This window comes from Macaca fascicularis, chromosome 7 (assembly GCF_037993035.2).
Source record: "Macaca fascicularis isolate 582-1 chromosome 7, T2T-MFA8v1.1".
NCBI lineage: Eukaryota > Metazoa > Chordata > Mammalia > Primates > Cercopithecidae > Macaca > Macaca fascicularis.
Window position 1 is genome coordinate 73,710,691 of NC_088381.1, and position 25,114 is coordinate 73,735,804.

At 39.9% G+C, this 25,114-nt stretch overlaps 1 protein-coding gene across 11 annotated transcripts in view; it reads left to right on the forward strand.

Annotated features, from left to right (window-relative positions):
- FANCI (FA complementation group I) overlaps positions 1-25,114 on the forward strand; it is an 81,655-nt gene that overhangs the window by 10,216 nt on the left and 46,325 nt on the right. For 5 of the 11 annotated variants that reach the window (XM_065548397.1, XM_045395971.2, XM_015453366.3 and 2 more), the window contains 8 exons: positions 4,941-5,013; positions 13,463-13,593; positions 14,341-14,497; positions 14,577-14,634; positions 16,176-16,217; positions 16,650-16,773; positions 17,235-17,320; positions 21,120-21,246. In XM_065548397.1, the coding sequence (XP_065404469.1) occupies positions 4,941-5,013; positions 13,463-13,593; positions 14,341-14,497; positions 14,577-14,634; positions 16,176-16,217; positions 16,650-16,773; positions 17,235-17,320; positions 21,120-21,246 (798 nt within the window). Of the gene's footprint in view, positions 1-1,267; positions 1,395-4,940; positions 5,014-13,462; positions 13,594-14,340; positions 14,498-14,576; positions 14,635-16,175; positions 16,218-16,649; positions 16,774-17,234; positions 17,321-21,119; positions 21,247-25,114 lie in introns of those variants that run through there. The other 6 variants (XM_015453370.3, XM_045395975.2, XM_065548399.1 and 3 more) reach the window with 5 other exon arrangements.

Below are 25,114 nucleotides of genomic sequence, written 5' to 3' on the forward strand. Positions count from 1 at the left end.
ACTAAAAATACAAAAAAAAAAATTAGCTGGGCGTGGTGGCGGGCGCCTGTAGTCCCAACTACACCGGAGGCTGGGGCAGGAGAATGGCATGAACCCGGGGGGTGGGGCTTGCAGTGAGCCGAGATTGCGCCACTGCACTCCAGCCTGGGCGACAGAGCAAGACTCCATCTCAAAAAAAAAAAAAAAAGAAACAGAGGTACTGGTGTGAACTTGTGAACTTAGGCTTTCTCAGATATGTGTATGTGTACATGTATTTTTCTTTTCTTTTTTTTTTTTTGAGACGGAGTCTCACTCTGTCGCCCAGGCTGGAGTGCAGTGGTGCAATCTCGGCTCACTGCAACCTCTGCTTCCTGGGTTCAGGTGATCCTCCTGCCTCAGCCTCCCGAGTAGCTGGGACTACAGGCACATGCCACCACGCCCAGCTAATTTTTTTTGTATTTTTTTTCGTAGAGACGAGTTTTCACCTTGTTAGCCAGGATGGTCTGGATCTCCTGACCTCGTGATCTGCCCGCCTTGGCCTCCCAAAGTGCTGGGATTACAGGTGTGAGCCACCACGCCTGGCCACGTGTATATTTTTATGTGTATAAACATGCATACATTTCCTTGCTCTCTCCACTGAAAGAACCATGAAGCAAAGATGCCATAGTTGCTCCATGTGGTGGCTCACACCTGTAATCCCAACACTTTGGGAAACTGAATCGGTGGATCACTTGAGTCCCAGGAGTTCAATACCAGTTTGGGCAACATGATCAAATCCTGTCTCTATAAAAGAAAAATAATAAATTTTAAAAAGATGCCATGGTAACAACAAACAAACCCATCACCTAGATCTTTGCTGTTTCATAACCATTCCCCACTCAAGGGAACCAGGGCTCTTCAGAGAAATGGCTGAGTTTATGGGTGGGCAGGATGGATACAAGATTAACCTGGAACATCTTTCTATACCAGAAAGTAAAGAAGTGCTCAAAAAAGACAATGGGGGCATGTCACAAAGACACAAGAGCCAGCTTGAAGGGTTTTCCTTTGGCCAAATCTGGGACTATTTGAGCATCAAAATAATTAAGTTCAGTAATGAACCATTGAAAATTACAGAGATGTATAAGTTCATACTAATAATTAATAAGTAAATCACTTTGGGAGTTCAAGAAGAGGATCACTTGAGTCCAGGAGTTTGAGACCAGATTGGACAACATAGTGAGACCCCACCTCTGCAAACAAATAATTTAAAAAATTAGCATGGCATATTGGCACTTGCTTGTATTCCTAGCTAACTGGAGGGGTGCTGAGGCAGGAGAATTGCTTGAGCCCAGGAGTTTGAAGTTATAGTGAGCTATGATTGTGCCACTGCAGTCCAGCCAGGGCGACAAAGAAGACTCCGTCTCTAAGTAAGTAAGGTAAGTAAAGTAAGTAAATGAATACATGGGTAGAAAGGAGTTCTCTTACTTACAGTGCAGGAGTTGGAAAATCATTACTTTGCAATTGTCATGGTAAAGATTGAACCAGGCAAGAAATACCAATGAATGCTAAATCCAGGGGGACTTGAAAAACATTGATATGATACAATTAGTGAAGCTAAGAACCTTATTCCAATTCTCCCCAGTAATTATTTCACTAATGTTCTCTTTATGTTCCAGGATCCCATTCAGCATCCTACATCGCTCTTACTTGTCACTTCCCCCTGATAGCCTGCATTCTGCAACAGTTCTCAGTCTTTCCTTATCTCTGTTGATCATGATAGTCTTGAGGAGTATTGATTAGTTGTTTTGCTGAATGTGTCTCAATTAGGGCCTGTTTGGTGTTGTCTCATGATTGGACCAAGGTTATGTATGCCTGGCATAAGGACCACAGAAATGGTACCATGCCCTTTTTAGTGTATCAAATCACTGAGCTCTTGATGTCAGTGTCATTCCTGGTGATACTGACTGATAACTTGGTAACAGTGGTTTCTGCTGGGCTTTTCCATTTTACAGGGAGAAAATTAGATGAGGAGCAAGATATTTGCATGGTCTTAAAGTGTCTCCCTATAAATTGCTTACTGGTGGCAAAGGGACAGGGTTGGGGAAGTAATTATAAAGTGGGATCAGAATTAATATCACCAATGAGGGACAGATGGACATCATGTGCTTCCTGATGTGATACTCCCAGAATGACATGATATCACCTGTGTTCTTGTGAGACCACACAAACTCAATCTAGCCACAAGGAAACATCAGACAACACAAAATGAAGAATGTTCTATTTTTTTAAAAAAACTAAAATTTATTTGGATTGTACTGTTAACTTGGTAGTTCCAGTCTGCCAATTAAAAATTTTAAAGCCTTCTGAGATAACAGGGATACTTAAATCTTACTTGCTCTATTTCTGAGCTTTAAAAGGTAGTGAAAAGCATAACTGAACATGGTCAAAAGGAAGACTGAGATCACATAAGTGGAAGGAGGAAGAGGAGTAGAGGACAGAGACAATAGAAGAAAATTAACATTCGTTGAGTACTTGTCGTGTGTTGTGTGTTAGGCTCCGTGCAAATTCTTCTACCCTTTATCTCAGTCCTTTGAGGTGGAGAAATGGACACACATGACAGATAAAATAACTTGCCTGAGGTTATATAGCTAGTAAATGGTATAGCTAGGATTTACATACAGGGCTTCTGATTCTGGATCCAGCTTTTCTCCCCCCGCCTTCTATGCCACACTGCTTTCTGTTGAAACTGAACTATTTCAAAAAGAGTCAACAGCTTCTCAGCCTTGGTAGTGCTCACGTTTTGGCTTGGATAAATCTTTGTTGTGGGCTGTCCAGTGCACTGCAGAATGATAGCATCCCTTACCTCTACCCACTAGATTCCAACAGCACCCTTCTGGCTGTGACAACCAGAAATGTTTCTAGACATTGTATAGTGTCCCCTGGGGAACAGAAATCACTGGTTGAGAACTGCTGCTCTAAGGGTTATGTCAGGGATCAAGTACTCTGTTGGAAGGTACAGGCAAGAGTAGTCAGATACTTCTTTATTATATATTTAGTAGAGAGATGGACTCCAGCTGGAAACACCAGCTTCATGTACTTGTGGAAGAGATAGTTTATTGTTTTATTAGTCTTGGTTTCTGTGACACTTCTCTCCCTAGATTATCCTCCAGTGTTTTTGACCTTTGTATTTGCTGGCAGCTGCTTCTCTTTTTAACGACTGACTCTTGGTGTTTCTCTTCTCTTTATATTCTTTCCTGGATGGTCCCATCTGTTTCCATTGATGCTCCACTTTGGCATATTTCATTGTCATCTACTTCGCACTTCTACTTGGGTATCTCAGAATAGTGCTTCTGAGCCTCACAGCAGACCTGAATCATAAACTGCGAGTAGAACCTGGAAATTTGTTTTAGTAAACTCTCAGGGTGATTTAGATGCTTCCTTAATCCCAGATTTTCACCACGTAAACGGATGGTGCCACTATTCACCCAGCTAGCTGGAGTCCTCCTTGATTTCTTCCTTCATCACCACCCCCTACTTCACTTCCAAACTAAGGAATTTCTATTCTTAGTTCTCAAATATTCTTGGATCTATCCACTTTTCTTCATTTTCTGTATTAGTGTGCTAGGGCTGCTGTTACAAAGTACCACAAATTGGGTAGCTTAAATAGCAGCAATGTAATGTTTCACAGTTCTGGAGACTAGAAGTCCAAGATAAAGTGTTGTCAGGGTTGGTTCCTTTTGAGGGCTATGAGAATTTGTTCTGTGTCTCTTGCCTAGCTTCTGGTGGTTTGGTGGCAACCTGTGGCATTCCTTGGCTTGTATCACCTGATCTCTGCTTTCATCTTCACTTGGCATTCCCCCTGTTTGTGTTTCTGTGTCCAGAGTTCCCCTTTTTATAAGGGCATCAGTCATTGGAGTAGGACCCATCCTAATGACATCAACTGATCACACCTACAAGAACCCAATTTCCAAATAAGGTCACATTCTGAAGTACTGGGAGTTAGAACTTCAACATATGAAATTTGGGGATGTGGGGAGGACACAATTCAATTTATAACACCTCTATTACTTTGGTTTAGGCCACTGTCATCTCTCTCTTATAGTAGCAGTCTACTAACAGGTATCCCCATTTCACTCTTAAACCCCCATAACTCATTCTCCACACAAGGAGCAAGGATGATTTTTGAAAATATCATCTCACTTCCTTCTTTTCTCTTTAGTAACTTCTGTTGCATAGACAAAAGCTAAACTTCTACCATGGCCTGTAAGATTCTTCATAATCTGGTCCTTTCCTGTCTCTCTCCAAACTCATCTATTCTTTTCTTTATTATTCTCCAGCCATATTGAATTTTTTTTTTTTTTTTTTAACAAGACTTTGGCCTCAAATATGCCAAGCTCTTTGCTTCTTCTTGGCCATTGCACATGATCATACTTCTCTCTGGAATATCCTTCTCTAACTCCTTTGAATAATTAGCTCCTTCTTGTCCTCCAGGTCTCTACTTAAATGTCACCTACTTCAGAGAAGCTTCCCCTTACTACCCTAAATGAAGTTTCCTTCCTTTCCTCACTTATTTTCTATCTCAGCCTCTTATTTGGTTCTTTTACAATTTTTTTTCTGCCATCCTTTCTCCTCCTGCTCTATTATAAACTCTGAGTCAAATTACTGTGTCTGTCTTGTTCATCTTTATAACATGCCTAAGGAAAATAACATGCTCACAAAGTACTTGTTGGATGAATGTATGTTCCCAGCTTAGTGCTGAGTGCTCCATAAATGTTTATAGAATGAGTATGAATAGATTTTAGTCTTGACAGTCCAGGATCATATTAAGATATACCCTCCTCTGTCTAAAAATTACGGTGTTTGTAATACGTGGCATCTCTGAATGATCTGAACCTGACAGGAGTACTTTTTCATATGGAGTGTTTAGGTCATTGGGGTAAAAGACTGTTGCCAGAGACTTGTAGCTTTTTCTTTCTTTGCAGTTGACTAATCTCCTTCAGAATCAAGCAGTGAAAGGAAAAGTTGCTGGAGCACTCCTGAGAGCCATCTTCAAAGGTAATAATAATTAATGTAACTTCTGTCTATCTCCTACATTCATTGGTAGATTTGTTTAGTTTTGGTACTTTTCTTACTGTTTGAAGCCCCACTGGAACATTTTCCATGTTTTGAGGCTTCTGCAGAATCAACTACAGCAGCAGTTTCCTGTCTAGTGGACTTAAATAATTTTACTGAAGGGAGTTGAAGTGGCTACCTGAGATTGTGTTGCTGATTTTGGAGCCTATAATTACATAATGTGCTTTTCGTAAAATCTGCTTTGGTTTACTTGTGCTTTTAAGATTGTGGAGAAGAGAACAGCAATGTTTAATACATAATCCATGCTTAACAAGGGGCGAGTAACCGCTGGGGTTTAGTGAAATGGGGTATCTTAAGGTGCCTTGTATAGAGATTCTTCATGCCCAGTGAGACATATTTGTTCTCCTGTCTTGAACAAGGGCTAGTTTAAGTTGTTGCAGATTGTGACTTATAGTGGTTTTATAAATTCTGGTAGGATAAAATTTTACAAGGCAAAAATTAAGTGTCTTTGGACTCTTAATTAGGTATGTTAACTTGGTTTATTTTTCTTCGCCCAAGTAAATTAGATCTCTTCTGCAAGGGTACAAAAACACATCTTCCTATTCATGAAAGAACTTTCTGTTTTTTGTTTTTTTATTATACTTTAAGTTCTAGGGTACATGTGCACAACATGCAGGTTTGTTACATATGTATACATGTGCCATGTTGGTGTGCTGCACCCATTAACTGGTCATTTACATTGGATATATCTCGTAATGCTATCCCTCCCCCTACCCCCTCCCCACAATAGGACCCCGTGTGTGATGCTCCCCTTCCTGTGTCCAAGTGATCTCATTGTTCAATTCCCACCTATGAGTGAGAACATGCGGTATTTGGTTTTCTGTTCTTGTGATAGTTTGCTGAGAATGATGGTTTCCAGCTGCATCCATGTCCCACAAAGGACACGAACTCATCCTTTTTTATGGCTGCATAGTATTCCATGGTGTATATGTGCCACATTTTCTTAATCCAGTCTGTCACTGATGGACATTTGGGTTGATTCCAAGTCTTTGTTATTGTGAATAGTGCCACAGTAAACATACGTGTGCATGTGTCTTTATAGCAGCATAACTTACAATCCTTTGGGTATATCCCCAGTAATGGGATGGCTGGGTCAAATGGTATTTCTAGTTTTAGATCCTTGAGGAATCGCCACACTGTTTTCCACAATGGTTGAACTAGTTTACAGTCCCACCAACAGTGTAAAAGTGTTCCTATTTCTCCACATCCTCTCCAGCACCTGTTGTTTCCTGATTTTTTAATGATTGCCATTCTAACTGGTGTGAGATGGTATCTCATTTTGGTTTTGATTTGCATTTCTCTGATGGCGAGTGATGATGAGCATTTTTTCATGTGTCTGTTGGCTGTATGAATGTCTTCTTTTGAGAAGTGTCTGTTCATATCCTTTGCCCACTTTTTGATGGGGTTGTTTGTTTTTTTCTTGTAAATTTGATTGAGTTCTTTATAGGTTCTGGATATTAGCCCTTTGTCAGATGAGTAGACTGCAAAAATTTTCTCCCATTCTGTAGGTTGCCTGTTCACTCTGATGGTAGTTTCTTTTGCTGTGCAGAAGCTCTTTAGTTTAATGAGATCCCATTTGTCAATTTTGGCTTTTGTTGCCATTGCTTTTGGTGTTTTAGACATGAAGTCCTTGCTCATGCCTATGTCCTGAATGGTATTACCTAGGTTTTCTTCTAGGGTTTTTATGGTTTTAGGTCTAACATTTAAGTCTCTAATCCATCTTGAATTAATTTTTGTATAAGGAGTAAGGAAAGGATCCAGTTTCAGCTTTCTACTTATGGCTAGCCAATTTTCCCAGCACCATTTATTAAATAGGGAATCCTTTCCCCATTTCTTGTTTTTGTCAGGTTTGTCAAAGATCAGATGGCTGTAGATGTGTGGTATTATTTCTGAGGACTCTGTTCTGTTCCATTGGTCTATATCTCTGTTTTGGTACCAGTACCATGCTGTTTTGGTTACTGTAGCCTTGTAGTATAGTTTGAAGTCAGGTAGCATGATGCCTCCAGCTTTGTTCTTTTGGCTTCGGATTGTCTTGGCAATGCGGGGTCTTTTTTGGTTCCACATGAACTTTAAAGCAGTTTTTTCCAATTCTGTGAAGAAAGTCATTGGTAGCTTAATGGGGATGGCATTGAATCTATAAATTACCTTGGGCAGTATGGCCATTTTCACGATATTGATTCTTCCTATCCATGAGCATGGTATGTTCTTCAATTTGTTTGTGTCCTCTTTTATTTCACTGAGCAGTGGTTTGTAGTTCTCCATGAAGAGGTCCTTTACATCCCTTGTAAGTTGAATTCCTAGGTATTTTATTCTCTTTGAAGCTATTGTGAATGGGAGTTCATTCATGATTTGGCTCTTTGTCTGTTACTGGTGTGTAAGAATGCTTGTGATTTTTGCACATTAATTTTGTATCCTGAGACTTTGCTGAAGTTGCTTATGAGCTTAAGGAGATTTTGGGCTGAGACAATGGAGTTTTCTAAATATGCAATCATGTCATCTGCAAACAGGGACAATTTGACTTCTTCTTTTCCTAACTGAATACCCTTGATTTCTTTCTCTTGCCTGATTGCCCTAGCCAGAACTTCCAACACTATGTTGAATAGGAGTGGTGAGAGAGGGCATCCCTGTCTTGTGCCAGTTTTCAAAGGGAATGCTTCCAGTTTTTGCCCATTCAGTATGATATTGGCTGTGGGTTTGTCATAAATAGCTCTTATTATTTTGAGATATGTTCCATCAATACCGAATTTATTGAGAGTTTTTAGCATGAAGAGCTGTTGAATTTTGTCAAAGGCCTTTACTGCATCTATTGAGATAATCATGTGGTTTTTGTCTTTGGTTCCGTTTATATGCTGAATTACGTTTATTGGTTTGCGTATGTTGAACCAGCCTTGCATCCCAGGAATGAAGCCCACTTGATCATGGTGGATAAGCTTTTTGATGTGCTGCTGGATTTGGTTTGCCAGTATTTTATTGAGGATTTTTGCATCGATGTTCATCAGGGATATTGGTCTAAACTTCTCTTTTTTTGTTGTATCTCTGTCAGGCTTTGGTATCAGGATGATGTTGGCCTCGTAAATGAGTTAGGGAGGATTCCCTCTTTTTTTATTGATTGGAATAGTTTCAGAAGGAATGGTACCAACTCCTCCTTGTGCCTCTGGTAGAATTCGGCTGTGAATCTGCCTGATCCTGGACTTTTTTTGGTTAGTAGGCTATTAATTATTGCCTCAATTTCAGAGCCTGCTATTGGTCTATTCAGGGATTCAACTTCTTCCTGGTTTAGTCTTGGGAGAGTGTATGTGTCCAGGAAATTATCCATTTCTTCTAGGTTTTCTAGTTTATTTGCATAGAGGTGTTTATAGTATTCTCTGATGGTAGTTTGTATTTCTGTGGGGTCAGTGGTGATATCCCCTTTATCATTTTTTATTGCGTCTATTTGATTCTTCTCTCTTTTCTTCTTTATTAGTCTTGCTAGTGGTCTGTCAATTTTGTTGATCTTTTCAAAAACCAGCTCCTGGATTCATTGATTTTTTTGGAGGGTTTTTTGTGTCTCTATCTCCTTCAGTTCTGCTCTGATTTTAGTTATTTCTTGCCTTCTGCTAGCTTTTGAATGTGTTTGCTCTTGCTTCTCTAGTTCTTTTAATTGTGATGTTAGAGTGTCAATTTTAGATCTTTCCTGCTTTCTCTTGTGGGCATTTAGTGCTATAAATTTCCCTCTACACACTGCTTTAAATGTGTCCCAGAGATTCTGGTATGTTGTATCTTTGTTCTCATTGGTTTCAAAGAACATCTTTATTTCTGCCTTCATTTAGTTATGGTACCCAGTAGTCATTCAGGAGCAGGTTGTTCAGTTTCCATGTAGTTGAGCGGTTTTGATTGAGTTTCTTAGTCCTGAGTTCTAGTTTGATTGCACTGTGGTCTGAGAGACAGTTTGTTATAATTTCTGTTCTTTTACATTTGCTGAGGAGTGCTTTACTTCCAACTATGCGGTCAATTTTGGAGTAAGTGCGATGTGGTGCTGAGAAGAATGTATATTCTGTTGATTTGGGGTGGAGAGTCCTGTAGATGTCTATTAGGTCTGCTTGGTGCAGAGTTGAGTTCAATTCCTGGATATCCTTGTTAACTTTCTGTCTTGTTGATCTGTCTAATGTTGACAGTGGGGTGTTGAAGTCTCCCATTATTATTGTATGGGAGTCTAAGTCTCTTTGTAAGTCTCTAAGGACTTGTTTTATGAATCTGGGTGCTCCTGTATTGGGTGCATATATATTTAGGATAGTTAGCTCTTCCTGATGAATTGATCCCTTTACCATTATGTAGTGGCCTTCTTTATCTCTTTTGATCTTTGATGGTTTAAAGTCTGTTTTATCAGAGACTAGGATTGCAACCCCTGCTTTTTTGATTTTCCTTTTGGTAGATCTTCCTCCATCCCTTTATTTTGAGCCTATGTGTGTCTCTGCGTGTGAGATGGGTCTCCTGAATACAGCAAACTGATGGGTCTTGACTCTTTATCCAATTTGCCAGTCTGTGTCTTTTAATTGGACCATTTAGTCCATTTACATTTAAGGTTAGTATTGTTATGTGTGAACTTGATCCTGTCATTATGATATTAGCTGGTTATTTTGCTCGTTAGGTGATGCAGTTTCTTCCTAGCATTGATGGACTTTACATGGACTTGACATGTTTTTGCAATGGCTGGTACCCGTTGTTCCTTTCCATGTTTAGTGCTTCCTTCAGGATCTCTTGTAGGGCAGGCCTGGTGGTGACAAAATCTCTCAGCATTTGCTTGTCTGTAAAGGATTTTATTTCTCCTTCACTTATGAAACTTAGTTTGGCTGGATATGAAATTCTGGGTTGAAAATTCTTTAAGAATGTTGAATATTGGCCCCTACTCTCCTCTGGCTTGGAGAGTTTCTGCTGAGACATCTGCTGTTAGTCTGGTGGGCTTCCCTTTGTGGGTAACCCGACCTTTCTCTCTGGCTGCCCTTAACATTTTTTCCTTCATTTCAACTTTGGTGAATCTGACAATTATGTGTCTTGGAGTTGCTCTTCTCGAGGAGTATCTTTGTGGTGTTCTCTGTATTTCCTGAATTTGGATGTTGGCCTGCCTTACTAGGTTGGGGAAGTTCTCCTGGATGATATCCTGCAGAGTGTTTTCCAACTTGGTTCCATTTTTCCTGTCACTTCCAGGCACACCAATCAGATGTAGATTTGGTCTTTTCACATAATCCCATAATTCTTGGAGGCTTTGTTCATTTCTTTTTACTCTTTTTTCTCCACACTTCTCTTCTTGCTTCATTTCATTCATTTGATCTTCAATCGCTGATACTCTTTATTCCAGTTGATTGAGTCAGTTACTGAAGCTTGTGCATTTGTCATGTATTTCTCGTGTTATGGTTTTCATCTCTATCAGTTCTTTTAAGGTCTTCTCTGCATTGATTATTCTAGTTATCCGTTCATCCATTCTTTTTTCAAGGTTTTTAGTTTCTTTGTGCTGGTTACGTAGTTCCTCCTTTAGCTCTGAGAAGTTTGATCAACTGAAGCCTTCTTCTCTCAACTCGTCAAAGTCATTCTCTGTCCAGCTTTGTTCCGTTGCTGGCGATGAGCTGCGTTCCTTTTGAGGGGGAGATGTGCTCTGATTTTTTGAATTTCCAGCTTTTCTGCATTGCTTTTTCCCCATCTTTATGGTTTTATCTGCCTTTGGTCTTTGATGATGGTGACGTACTGATGGGGTTTTGGTGTGGGTGTCCTTTCTGTTTGTTAGTTTTCCTTCTAACAGTCAGGACCCTCAGCTGTAGGTCTGTTGGAGTTTGCTTCAGGTCCACTCCAGACCCTGTTTGCCTGGGTATCAGCAGCGGAGGCTGCAGAAGATAGAATATTGCTGCACAGCGAGTGTTGCTGTCTGATTCTTGCTCTGGAAGCTTCGTCTCAGGGGTGTACCCTGCCGTGTGAGGTGTGAGGTGTCAGTCTGCACCTAGTGTGGGATGTCTGTCAGTTAGGCTACTCAGGGGTCAGGGACCCACTTGAGCAGGCAGTCTGTCTGTTCTCAGATCTCAACCTCCGTGCTGGGAGATCCACTGCTCTCTTCAAAGCTGTCAGACAGGGTCATTTACCTCTGCCAAGGTTTCTGCTGCTTTTTGTTTAGCTATGCCCTGTCCCCAGAGGAGGAGTCTACAGAGGCAGGCCGACCTCCTTGAGCTGTGGTGGGCTCCACCCAATTCGAGCTTCCGGGTGGCTTCATTTACCCACTTAAGCCTCAGCAATGGCGGGCGCCCCTCCCTCAGCCTCGCTGCTGCTTTGCAGTTAGATCTCAGACTGCCGTGCTAGCAATGAGGGAGGCTCCATGGGTGTGGGACCCTCCAGGCCAGGTGTGGGATATAATCTCCTGGTGTGCCGCTTGCTAAGACCCTTGGTAAAGCGCAGTATTAGGGTGGGAGTTACTTGATTTTCCAGGTGTTGTGTGTCTCAGTTTCCCTTGGCTACGAAAAGGCATTCCCTTCCCCCTTGCACTTCCCAGGTGAGGTGATGCCTTGCCCTGTTTCAGCTCTGGCTGGTCGGGCTGCACCAGCTGACCAGCACCGATTGTCCGGCACTCCCCAGTGAGATGAACCCGGTACCTCAGTTGAAAACGCAGAAATCACCCGTGTTCTGTGTCACTCACGCTGGGAGCTGGAGGCTGGAGCTGTTCCTATTCGGCCATCTTGGGCGTGCCCCTGTTTTTTCTTTTTTGAGACGGAGTCTTGCTCTGTCCCAGGCTGGAGTGCAGTGGCGCGATCTCAGCTCACTGCAAGCTCCGCCTCCCAGGTTCACGCCATTCTCCTGCCTCAGCCTCCTGAGTAGCTGGTACTACAGGCGCCCGCCACCAAGCCCGGCTAATTTTTTTTGTATTTTAGTAGAGACGGGGTTTCACCATGTTAGCCAGGATGGTCTCGATCTCCTGACCTCATGATCCGCCTGCCTTGGCCTCCCAAAGTGCTGGGATTACAGGCGTGAGCCACCGTGCTCGGCCGAAAGAACTTTCAAGATTGGTTGAGTCAACCTGTATGGAAACTTGCTAAATGTTTTATAGAAATATCAGAGAAAAGGAAATAATGAAAGATCAATAGCAGCTGCCTATGTGCACTACTAAATGGAAGAGCAATTCTATGGCTTTTAGTATATTCACAGTTGTGTATCCATTACCACAATTGATTTTAAAACAATTTCATTACCCCTGAAAGAAGGTTTGCATCTCTTAGATGTCACCTCTCCAAACCCCTAGTCCATTCCAGTCCTAAGAAACCATGAATCTACTTTTTGTCTCTACAGATTTGTCTATTCTGGACATTTCATTTAGTGGAATCATTCTACATATGGTCCTTTGTGACTGACTTCTTTCATTTTTAATGTTACAAAGGTTCTTCTATGTTGTAATATGTATCAGTAGTTTATTTTTACTGCTGAATAATATTCCATTATGTGGATATACAACATTTTTCCATTCATGAGTTGATGAAGACTTAAGTTGTATCTATTTTCTGGCTATTATAAATAATACTACTATGAACATTTATGTATAAATTTTTGTGTGGACATATGTTTTCCTTCCTCTTGGATATATATCTAGGAGTGGAATTGCCAGATCATATGGAAACTCTTATGTTTAAGTGTTTGAGAAACCGCCAAACTGTTTTCCACTGTGGCTGGATTAAGATGCCCACTTTTTCACATCCTCATCAACACTTGTTATTATCTTTTTTTTTTTTTCAGTTTTTATTTATTTTCATCACTTTTTCTTCATGATCCAGATATTTTAAAATGCAAAGAAAATTAACTTTTAATGATATGTTCAGGGACTGGCACTAAAAAAAATTTTCAGACTGCAAATGAGTTAGTTATACAAGTGAAAATATCAAATGGAGATCCAGTTATCAAAATGAAAGCACTGAACATATTAAAAGTTCACAAGTATTTGTATAGAGCACATTAAAAAAGCTTGCTAACTGTTGTGATTTTAAAGAACTATTGCAGAAGTTTGAAGAAAATAGATTTATTAACTTATTAAATTTGGGTTACTGGACTTCAAAATTTAGGTTACTGGACTTCAAAAGCTGTAAGACCTATTAGAAGGTTACTTCATCCTGTACTACATAATTATTCAAATAAATTAATAAAATAGGTGGATGAAGAAAAGATGACATTTTCGTCCCTTTACTTTGGCTAAATTAAGCACTTTTTCAAAGCCCTCAACCATTGCTTTTCTAAGCACTATAGTAATCAGTTGTTTGATAATTCTATTTTTTGTATTTAACTACAAACCTGTTCATTTTTCCTATTTATCTATCAATCTTGTAAGATTTCTTCCTTTGTTTCTGTACCCCCTGTTTAAAACAATAAGGATCCCCCTGCTGTGAGGAAGCTGGAGCACTTAGGAGACGTAAGATATACACTTATTGTATCCAGTTGGTGGAATCAGGGGATTTGCAGAAAGAAATAGCGTCTGAGATCATAGGATTACTGATGCTGGAGGTAAGATGGCAAACAAAAACTTTTATTTGAGGGTAGATTTTGGGGGGTTTGTAGTTTGTTGAGGGAAGGAAAACTTAAGTGCCTAACCTAGCATAGTTCTTATTTATGAATAAGACCTGTTGTTAAAAAACAAAGAAGCAGGCAGGCTGGGCATAGTGACTCACACCTGTAATCCCAGCCCTTTGGGAGGCTGAGGTGGGAGGATCGCTTGAGCTCAGGAGTTTGAGACCAGCCTGAGCAACATGGTGAAACCCCATCTCTACCAAAAATACAAAAGAAAAAAAAATTAACCAGGCTGGTGGTGCATGTCAGTGGTCATAGCTACTTGGGAGGCTGAGGCAAGAAGATCGCCTGAGCCAGGGAGGTGGAGGTTGCAGTGAGCCGAGATTGTGCCACTGCAGTCCAGCCTGGGCAGCAGAGTGAGACCCCATCTCAAAAAAAGGCAGATGAATGGGTTATAATCCACTTAGATGTTCATATTACATTTCTGGTACCATGGACATATATCTCTTTGAAGAGTTGGCATATCTGAAAGCATTAGGGAACCGACAGAGGATTCTAACTTTTGAAGCCCTGCGCAATTATAGCTATGTACTAGACAGAGCAGAATGATTCCATAAATCCCTTATGGGACCAATTCTGGATCTCAGACAATTAATTTATTTCAGCAAAAGACTTTATTTCTTAGAAAGATATATCAAACATGGGATTTCTGCTTGAGATTTCCTTTATCCTGTGAACTTTTAGGCTCACCATTTTCCAGGACCATTATTGGTTGAATTAGCCAATGAGTTTATTAGTGCTGTCAGAGAAGGCAGCCTAGTGAATGGAAAATCTTTGGAGTTACTACCTATCATTCTCACTGCCCTGGCTACCAAAAAGGAAAATCTGGCTTATGGAAAAGGTAATTTTCTTCCAATTTTATTGGCTTTTTCTCTATTCACATACTCAAATTTATTGCTCAGTATATTTTGCATTTCTAGGTGTTCTGAGTGGGGAAGAGTGTAAGAAGCAGTTGATTAACATCCTGTGTTCTGGCAGGTGAGTCTTATTAATATGTAGAACTTTCTTAGGAATACAAGTGGCCAAAAAAAAAAAAAAAAAAAACCACTTTATTTCAGGAATTTATATCTGTGAAGGTTTTAAGTCCTTCTTTTTTGTAGTTTTGAATATAACACTATAAAACTATTTAGTCTGCAATGAATTAGTGAGAAAGAGATGATTTACTATATTCTGTCCTCTAAGACTGTTCGTATAGTTTTATTTGCTTGACTGTGTATCTTAGTACAGCAATTTATTTTGTTAAGATACACATAATTAAATGTTAATTTAGTGTGTTTAATGCTCCAATCTAAGCATTATTGGAGTCTCAAGGTCGTGAAGGCTGGGGAAGTCACCCTGCTGCTGCATCTTTTCTTTCTTTCTTTTTTTTGAGGGAGTAGAATATACAAATAATGTATCCTTTAACCAGTAATTGTATTTCTGGGAATCTACATTAAAGAATGACTCCAACATACAAGAAAATCCTCACATATGAACATGTTCAACAAGAAATTTGTGACCAATATAAGCATACAGTAATAGAACATGTAAACTATGTAAGTTAAGGTAGAGCCACTCCATGACATTTATACCTATTAAAAGTGAAATGTATACATCAAAGATGAAAAATTCTTACCATATAATTAACAAAATAAAGAGATTACTGTGTTATATAACACTGTGATTGCATGTAGGTTTGTTAGAAAGAACAAGAAGGGAATACCCAAGATTATCTAAACCAGATAATTGTTTTTATGGTTGCTTACATAAGATCCCTTACATAAATAATTTTAAGCATATATGTATCAATTTATTTGTTTTTAATTACACAAGAGTTTATTCAATACATGTCGTAACATACCTTTCATTTTTTATTTAATACAGCTGTCCATGTCAGCATATACAACTCTACATCATTCTTTTTAATGGTTTGCAGTAATCTATTATTTGGCTAATCTACAATTGTCGGATTATTTGGTTGTTTCCAGTTTTTGTGCTATTACAAAGAGTGTTTCAATGAACGTCTTTTTAAATTTTAAATAGAGATGGGAATCTTGCTTTATTGCCCAGGCTGGTCTTGAACTCCTGGCCTCAAGTGATCCTTGGCCTCCCAAAGTGTGGGGATAATAGGCATGAGCCATTGCACCTGGCCTGAACATTTTTATATATCTAGATGACCTTTTGTAAGCATGTACATGGCATATATTTCAAATAGTAAATCGGGTAGGTCTGTGATTACGTGCATTTTTAAAGTTGATAAATACCGCCAACTTGTCATGCATTCCCTAAAACAGTATGTGAAGAGTGTGTGTTTTCCACAATTTCACCAACATTGGGTATCATCAGAATTTTGATTTTGCAAGTCAGATAGGTTAACAACCGCTATTTTATTGTTTTAAATGGTATTTATTTGATCTTGTTTCTCAGTATTGCAAAATCAAACTTGAATTGGCCCTTTTTTTTGTCCTCATTAATTTTACAAAGTTATATCTAAATAAGTTGGAATGAAATAAACTTTCTTTGTCATTTTCTTCTACCAGGTGGGATCAGCAATACGTAATCCAGCTCACCTCCATGTTCAAGTAAGCATCATCTTTCCCTTTTCTTTGTATATCCTACTTTGTGAACTTACTTGCTAGAAATTAAACCATAGCAAACGTAAACATCACGCTCTCCTGACTGTAAGAATATTAGTAGTTACATTTTCTGTTACAGATTTCCTCCCCACTCCTGCCTCCTTTTTGGCTTTATTTACTTATTTAAAATGTAACTTTATGATTTTTTTTCTAAGATGACTTTGCTTAGGTAAGGTTATCGGTTCCCTTAAAGGTTCATTAGAGAAAAATCAAAAGGGACAGTTATAATAATCTATTATCTCTTTAATTCTCTGCTCCCAAGTTTTATTTCTTAAAATATGTTTAATGGAATTTTAACCACTGTAAAGCCCTGAATTGAATTTCTGAAAACAAGGCAGTTGGACTCTGTCTGTAGCCTTTAGAATCTTTGATCCACAGGGATGTCCCTCTGACTGCAGAAGAGGTGGAATTTGTGGTGGAAAAAGCATTGAGCATGTTCTCCAAGATGAATCTTCAAGAAATACCACCTTTGGTCTATCAGCTTCTGGTTCTCTCCTCCAAGGTACAAATGGAAAATTGTTTCTCCTTAGTTCTCGTGGTATGACCAGTTATGACCATTCAACTTATTCATACCCTTGGTTTACATAGCAGAACAAACATAGCCGAACATAGATGCTTTCATTTCATGTTTAGTGGTTTGGTTTGGCCTGGTAAAAAGATCATGCTTCTCATCCAAGGAAAACATGCATTATCTCTTCTATTGCTACATTTTCTTTGTGGTGGTAAAAGGGATAAAGATCTCAGAAAGGGTAGACTATAGGCCCCATAAATTCTTACAGTAAGAGGTATTTCAAACCTTGTTTCAACATGAAAGTGTTCTATACATTCTTAGTTTGAGTCTAAGTCATAGATTATTTATTTAAATTTGTACTGGAGAATTCTTTAAGCTGAAAAGTACTTTGAATTCAACTTGGTTATTTTACTGTTAATTGGGAGACCTTATAAATTTTGTACTGTTTTCAGGGAAGCAGAAAGAGTGTTTTGGAAGGAATCATAGCCTTCTTCAGTGCACTAGATAAGCAGCACAATGAGGAACAGACTGGTGATGAGTGAGTAATATAGTGTAGAAATAAAGATCATTTTTACAAATTCATCTTCTCATTGTGTATTTTAGCTACTTCATTTTCTTCTCTTTTACCGCCTGACTTCACCTCAGCACAAAACTTTTCTAATCTTCTCTTGGCTCTTCAGTAATAAAGAGAATAACATGATCTCTTCAGCTCTTTCATTTTCACCTTTCCAGGAAAATAGCAATAATTGTCCTATAAGCTGCAAGTTTAAAACCTATTTATTAAGTGTCAACTCTCTGCCAGGAACTGTTTAGTCTCGGGGCTACCGTGTTGAAACAGTCAGACAACGTCCCTGCTCTTGCAGAGCTTCAGTTTTAGTGAGAAGAGGACAGAAAATAAATAACAAGAAAAATATTAGAGTGAAAAGTGCTATGCAGATAATTCAAATGGTTGATCTAACACTGACAATATAGCTACTTTAGATTGGGTCAGGGAAAACCTCTCTCAGATGTACTATTTTAACTGAAGCCTGAATGATAAGATCCATAATATATAGATCAGAGAACATTCTCAGGTAGGGGAATAGTACAAAGGCAGAACAGTGTGACATGTCTGAGAAAGAGGATTTTGGGTGTTTTTGTTTGTTTGTTTTTGATACAGAGTATCGCTGTGTCGCCCATGCTGGAGTGCAGTGGCATATCTCAATTCACTGCATCCTCCACCTCCCAGGTTTAAGTGATTCGCCTGCCTCAGCCTCCTAAGTATCTGGTACTACAGGTACGCACCACTATGCCCAGCTAATTTTTGTATTTTTAGTAGAGACAGGGTTTGCCATGTTGGCCAGGGTGGTCTCAAACTCCTGGCCTCAAGTGATTCACCCTTCTCAGTCTCTCAGAGTGCTGGCATTACAGACATGAGCCTTTGTGCCTGGCCAAGGATTTTTGTTTTTTCTTTCTTTCTTTTTTTTTTTTTGATGTTGAGTGTCGCTCTGTTGTCCAGACTGGAGTGCAGTGTCACGATCTCGGCTCACTGCAACCTCCGCCTCTTGGGTTCAAGCAATTCTCCTCCCTCAACCTCTTGAGTAGCTGAGATTGCAGGCACGCGCCACCACGCCCAGCTAATTTTTTGTATTTTTAGTAGAGATGGGGTTTCACCAGATTGGCCAGGCTGGTCTTGAACTCCTGACCTCGGATGATCCACCCACCTCGGCCTCCCACAGTGCTGGGATTACAGGCGTGAGCCCCCGTGCCCAGCCAGATTCTTGTTTTTTAAGCAAACATTTGTAGAGTGTTCATTCTGTGCCAGGTGCTATTCCAAGCACTTTAAACCTCACAACCCTATTTTACCTCTATTTTATGGATATGGAAATCAAGAGACAGAGAATTTAGTTAGTTTGGCTTGAGCAATTAATTAGAGGTGGTTTATTTTTTCATTTTTTCTTTTCTTTTTTTAAGAGTGTCTTATTCTGTTGTCCAGGTTAGAGTGCAGTAGCACCATCATAGCTCACTGTAGTCTCTAATTCCTGGGCTCAAGTGACCCTCCAGCCTCAGCTTCCCAATAGCTGGGAGTATAGGCACGTGACACCAAGCCTGGTTAATTTTTTTCTATTTTTTTCTTTTTTTTTTTGAAATGGAGTCTCTGTCACCCAGGCTGGAGTACAGTAGCGTAATCTCGACTCCCTGCAACCTCTGCTTTCCAAGTTTAAGTGATTCTCCTGCCTCACCCTCCCAAGTGTCTGGGATTTCAGGCAACCCCCACTATGGCTAAATTTTTTTTTTTTTTTTTTTTTTTGAGATGAAGTCTCACTGTGTTGCCCAGGCTAGAGTGCAGTGGCACGATCTCAGGTCACTGCAAACTCTGCCTCCCAGGTTCAAGTGATCCTTCTGCCTCAGCCTCCCTACTAGCTGGGATTACAGGTGCGCACCACCATGCCTGGCTACTTTTTGTATTTTTAGTAGACGGGCTTTCACTATATTGGCCAGGCTGGTCTCGAACTCCTGACCTCAAGTGATCCGCCTGCCTTGGCCTCCCAAACTGCTGGGATTACAGGCATGAGCCACTGCACCCGGCCCAAACCTGGCTAATTTTAAAAATTTTTTCTAGAGACAGGGTTTCACTATGTTGCCCAGGCTGGTCTTGAACTCCTAGCCTCAGGCAATCTCCTGCCTCAGCCTCCCAAAGTGCTGGAATTACAGGAGCAAGCTGCCACACCCAGCAGAGAAGGTAGTCTTAGATACTAAATTAGAATAAGCCGACGAATCAGATTTTGGAGAAAATAATTAGCTCATTTTTTTTTTTATTAGCTCACTTTTGACCACACTAATATATTAGGGTCCCATAAGGAGATATTAACCAGGTACCCTGGAGTAGTAGGGAGAGGGCGGAATTTGGGATAAGACTGGAAGGGACTAAAGCCAAGAGACTGAATGGGATTATCAAGGGAAAGCATGAATTAAAAGAAACGTAAGACTGAGTTCAGAGGCATTCCAGCATTTCAAGGTCAAGCACTTTGGGAGGCTGAGGCAGGCAGATGGCTTGAGCTCAGGAGTTCAAGACCAGCCTGGATGACATGGTAAAACCCCATGTCTACAAAAAGTACAAAAATAGCCAGGTGCAGTGATGCATGCCTGTAGTACCAACTACTCGGGAGGTTGAAACAGGAGAATCACTTGAGCTTAGGATGCGGAGGTTGCAGTGAGCTGAGATTGCACCTTTGCATTCCAGCCTGGGCAATGGGAATGAATCCTTGTCTAAAAAAAAAAAAATGTTTGTTTGAGGAGAGGCCAGTGATGATGCCCTGGAAGCTAAGAGAAGAAAATTTTTCAAGAAAGAAGTGGTTAATTGTGTCAGATCTGAGATGTTAATTAAGATGGGACTTTATTGTTTTTGGCAACTTGGAGGTCATTTGTGACCCTTGAAAAAGTAATCTAATGTTATTGCGGGGGTGAGGGTAGAAAGAGGATAGAAACCTGATTGAATTGGATTGTACTGGGAAGAGATTATGAGATAAAAAAGAAGAAATTATGACTATAGACATTTATTTTATGAAATCTTGTAAAAAGAAGTGGAGTCTGGGCACAGTAAATCATGCCTGTGATCCCAACATTTTGTGAGGCTGAGGCATGAGAATCACTTGAGCCCAGGAGTTCGAGACCAGCTGGGCAATATAGTGAAACTCCATCTCTACCAAAAAATAGAAATATTAGTTGGGCAAAGTGGCCCATGCCTGTAGTCCCAGCTACTCAGGAGGCTGAGGTAGGAAGATTGTTTGAGCCTGGGAGGTTGAGGCTACAGTGAGCTATGATCATGCCATTGCATACCAGCCTGAGTGACAGAGCAAGACCCTGTCTCGGATGGATGGATGGATGGATGGATGGATGGATGGATGGATGGATGGATGGATAGATAGACAGAACAGACAGACAGGAGTAGAGAACTGGGCAGTAGAATTTCTAGTAAACACCTGCCTTCAGTGATTGTATGAGTTTAGATTGAGTTGGTGTACTTGTTCATCGTAGCACCTGCCCTTGTCTCTCACTCAAAAACCATAGCTCATACCTTTTTTTTGTTGTTGCCTTGGCTGGAGTGCAGTGGCGCAATCTTGGCTCACTGCAACCTCCACCTTCCGGGCTGAAACAATCCTCCCACCTCAGCCTCCCAAGTAGTTGGGACTACAGGTGTGCCACCACATGGGGCTGATTTTTTTAAACTTTTAGTAGAGCATGGTCTTGAACTCCTGGGATCAAGTGATCTGCCTGCCTCGGCCTCCCAAAGTGCTGGGATTACAGGCATGAGGCACCGCACCTTATAGCTCATACCTTTCTGTTGAATCTTTTAGGCTGTTGGATGTTGTTACTGTGCCATCAGGTGAACTTCGTCATGTGGAAGGCACCATTATTCTACACATTGTGTTTGCCATCAAATTGGACTATGAACTAGGCAGAGAACTCCTGAAACACTTAAAGGTAGCACCAAACTTGTAAGGTGATCTGGGTCTCTTTTGAATGAAAGTGTTTGAACTTAAGCCACTTTTATGCCAGTTAATGACAGGAAATAAATACTGTAAAATGACTCTGGGTGTGGAGGATCTCTCTTTTTTTTTTTTTTTTTTTTTTTTTTACTTTAAAAGTGGACAATACATGTTACCACACTCCCTTTTTTTTTAAAGTCCTCACTTTAGCTGTATACCACATCCTTAAGCAAGCCAGAAAGGTCTATTAAAAAAGCCTCAAATGTTCTAATGCAAAAAAGTAGAAAAAAAGCTGAGAACTATTCAGCAGGAAACTCAAAATCTAAGTAGATTATGTGTCACTATCTTATGTGACCTTCACCTATGGCCTCTGCTTTCTCATTTATGAATTAGGATGTTGCATCTAGTAGTAGATCATGGAGTTGTGTGATGCTAAGTCATTCATCATGAAGTATTTGTAAAGTAGTAAAATAAAACTCAAGTGTTTTGAACTATATTAAAGAAAAGTAGTGTACAGATATATTTGTTCCTCCAACTTTTTAGTTTGAAAATTCTAACTTAGAAAAGTTAAAACACTACATAGCATGAAGAACACCTATGTTCCCTTCACCTAGATTCACCAATTATTAGACGCTTTGCCACATTTACCTCACTTTTTCTCTCATACATATTCTTTTTCTGAACATTTAAAAGTAAGATGCAGAAACCCAAAACCTAACACCTCAATGCCTTAATATTTCAGCTTGCTAAGAACAGGGACATATTATCACAATACCATCATCACATCTAAGAAAATTAACAGTAATTCCATAATATTATTTAATTTATATTCCCTACTCACATTTTCACAGTTGTCTCTAAAATGTCTTTTACAGCTGTGTTTTTTTTTTTCCTCCGCTCCAGGCTCTCATCAGGCTTCATGCATTGCATTTGGTTGGTCTTTCTAGTTTTAGACTGATTTTTTTGAAGCATCAGCCCACTTGTGTAATGTCCCACATTTTTGGATTTATCTGATTGTTTCCTCATGATTGGGTTCAAGTTAGACATTTTTGACTTGAATACTTTGTAAGTGATGTTGTGTACATTTTCTTGCAAGGGCCAGATACTAATATTTTGCACTTTGCAGGCCATGCAGGCTCTGTCACAACTACTCAGCTTTACCATTGCAGCAAGAAGGCAGCCACAGACAAAATGTACTAATGAGTGTGGCTGTTTTCCCATTATTTATGGACACTGAAATTTGAATTTTATTCCATTTTTATATTGTGGGATATTATTCTTCGTTTTTTGTTTTTTATTTGGACAGAGTCTCACTCTCACCCAAGCTGAAGTGCCATGGCCCAATCTTGGCTCACTGCGACCTCCACCTCCCAGGTTCAAGTGATTCTCATGCCTCAACCTCCCAAGTAGCTGGGACTACAAGCGCATGCCACCGCACCTGGCTAATTTTCGTATTTTTAGTAGAGGTGGGGTTTCGCCATGTTGGCCAGGCTAGTCTTCAACTCCTGGCCTCAAGTGATCTGCCTGCCTTGTCCTCCCAAAGTGCTGAGACTACAGGGGTGAGCCACTGCACTGGCCTTCCTTTGATTCCCCCCCCGCCCCCAACCATTTAAAACCATAAAAACCAGTCTTAGCTCATGGATTGCACAAAAACAGGTAATGTGTTGGATTTGGCCAACAGGCTTTTTGTAGTTAGCCAACCACTGTTCTATGCATTACATCAGGAGGAACATAGTATTAACTACCTTACTATTTGTGATGCTAAATCATTTGCTTTTAAGAAAATGACCATCGATTTTCTTCATTTATAAGTATATATGTATCCCTTTGTAATTAGAAAGGAATCTATAGGATCATAGTTCGAGATAGTATTGAAAATTCTTTTCCCAACAACATTTCACACAGTGGTTTTCGTTTTCCTGTCTATTGATGATTCTTGGCCTAAATCAGTAATTATACCAGGAATTTGAATTTTATATTTTATTATTTTTTTCTTTTTGTCCTCACAATCTGTTCCCAAAGGATTCTGATTTTAATTAGAAAATTTTAATTGCGTCTTTCTTTCTACAATATTAGCTGGCATTCTTCTGTAAAAAGAGCCTCTCCTTTCCCTATTGTTTATTCATGAATATCATTATGCACTCATGAACCTTTTTAAATTCAATGTACTCATTATTCATTACTGTCGTTATTTGTTTTGAGCACAAAATTACCCAAATTTAGCCAGTTGGATCCTTCAGGTCAGCTTATGTGTTCTTTTGATGTGACCCCATTAGTCTTTGAGCTGTGGCATGATATGCCCAAGGCTCACTATGGTACTTTCTTTGCCCCATCCTGATGCCAACCATGTCTCTAAAAAGCCCTGGGTCCCTTTTGTAGGAAAGGATACTTAAAGACCATAATCTGTGAGTAGGCTTTAATTTATCTTCTCTGTATCTGTTCACTCTTTTTTTAAATTTAGGTTCGTAGTAACTATATTACTGGCCATTTCACCAGCTTTATGTATTTTGATCCACTCTGTTGTTTTGTTTTTGTTTTCTGTTTGATTGATGTTTTATTTTATATATTTTTTGTTTTATTGGTATCATCTTTTCTAGGCCTTGAAAATGTATTTTTTAAACTTATTGAGGCACAATTTACATAGCATAAAATTATTTTATTCTAAGCATGCAATCCAGTGATGTTTTTCATAAGTTTACCTAGTTTGTAACTGTCACTATAATCCAATTTTAGAACATTTTTATCACCCTGTAAGATCTTTTATGCCCATTTAATCTGCATTAGCACTCCCAGCCCCAGGTAACCACTAATCTACTTTCTGTCTCTATAGATTTACCTTTCCTAGATATTTTGTATAAATGAAATTATATGATATGTGGTCTTTTGTGTATATCTTCTTTCATGAAGTGTAATGTTTTCAGGGTTCACCTGTGTTGTAGTGTATGTCAGTATTTCATTTCTGTTTACTGTTTTGTTTGTTTTAAGAGACATGGTCTCACTCTGTCACCTAGGGTGGAGTGCAATATCCGTGATCATGGCTCATTGCACCCTCAAACTCCTGGCCTCAAGTGATCCTCCCATTGTGGACTTCTGACTAGCTAGGACCACAGGTGCACACCACCACACCTGGCTAATTTAAAAAAAAAATTTTTTTTTTTTTTTTTTTGAGACGGAGTCTCGCTCTGTCACCCAGGCTGGAGTGCAGTGGCCAGATCTCAGCTCACTGCAAGCTCCGCCTCCTGGGTTTACGCCATTCTTCTGCCTCAGCCTCCCGAGTAGCTGGGACTACAGGCGCCCGCCACCTCTAGTAGAGACGGGGTTTCACCGTGTTAGCCAGGATGGTCTCGATCTCCTGACCTCGTGATCTGCCCGTCTTGGCCTCCCAAAGTGCTGGGATTACAGGCTTGAGCCACCGCGCCTGGCCAAAAAAAAATTTTTTTAAGAGACGGAGGTCTTGCTGTGAACTCCTGGCCTCAAGTGATCCTCCTGCCTTAGCCTCCCAACTAGCTGGGATTACAGGTGTGAGCTACCATATTAGGCTCATTTCTTTTTATTGTTGAGTAGTATTCCATTTTGTGGATATATGTGAGTTTTATTTAGCAGTCTCCCTGCTGGTGGATATTTGAATTTTTTCTACTGTTTGGCTACTACAAATAATGCTGCCACTAACATTCACATGCAAGTCTTTGTGTGGACATATGTTTTATTTCTTTTGTGCATATACCCAGGAGTAGAACTGCTGGCTTGTATGAGAAATTTATGTTTATATTTTTAAGAAACTGCCTGCTTTCCAAAACAGTATCATTTGACATTCCCACTATCACTGTGTGAGGGTTCCTATTTCTCTGTCTCTTGGCCAACAT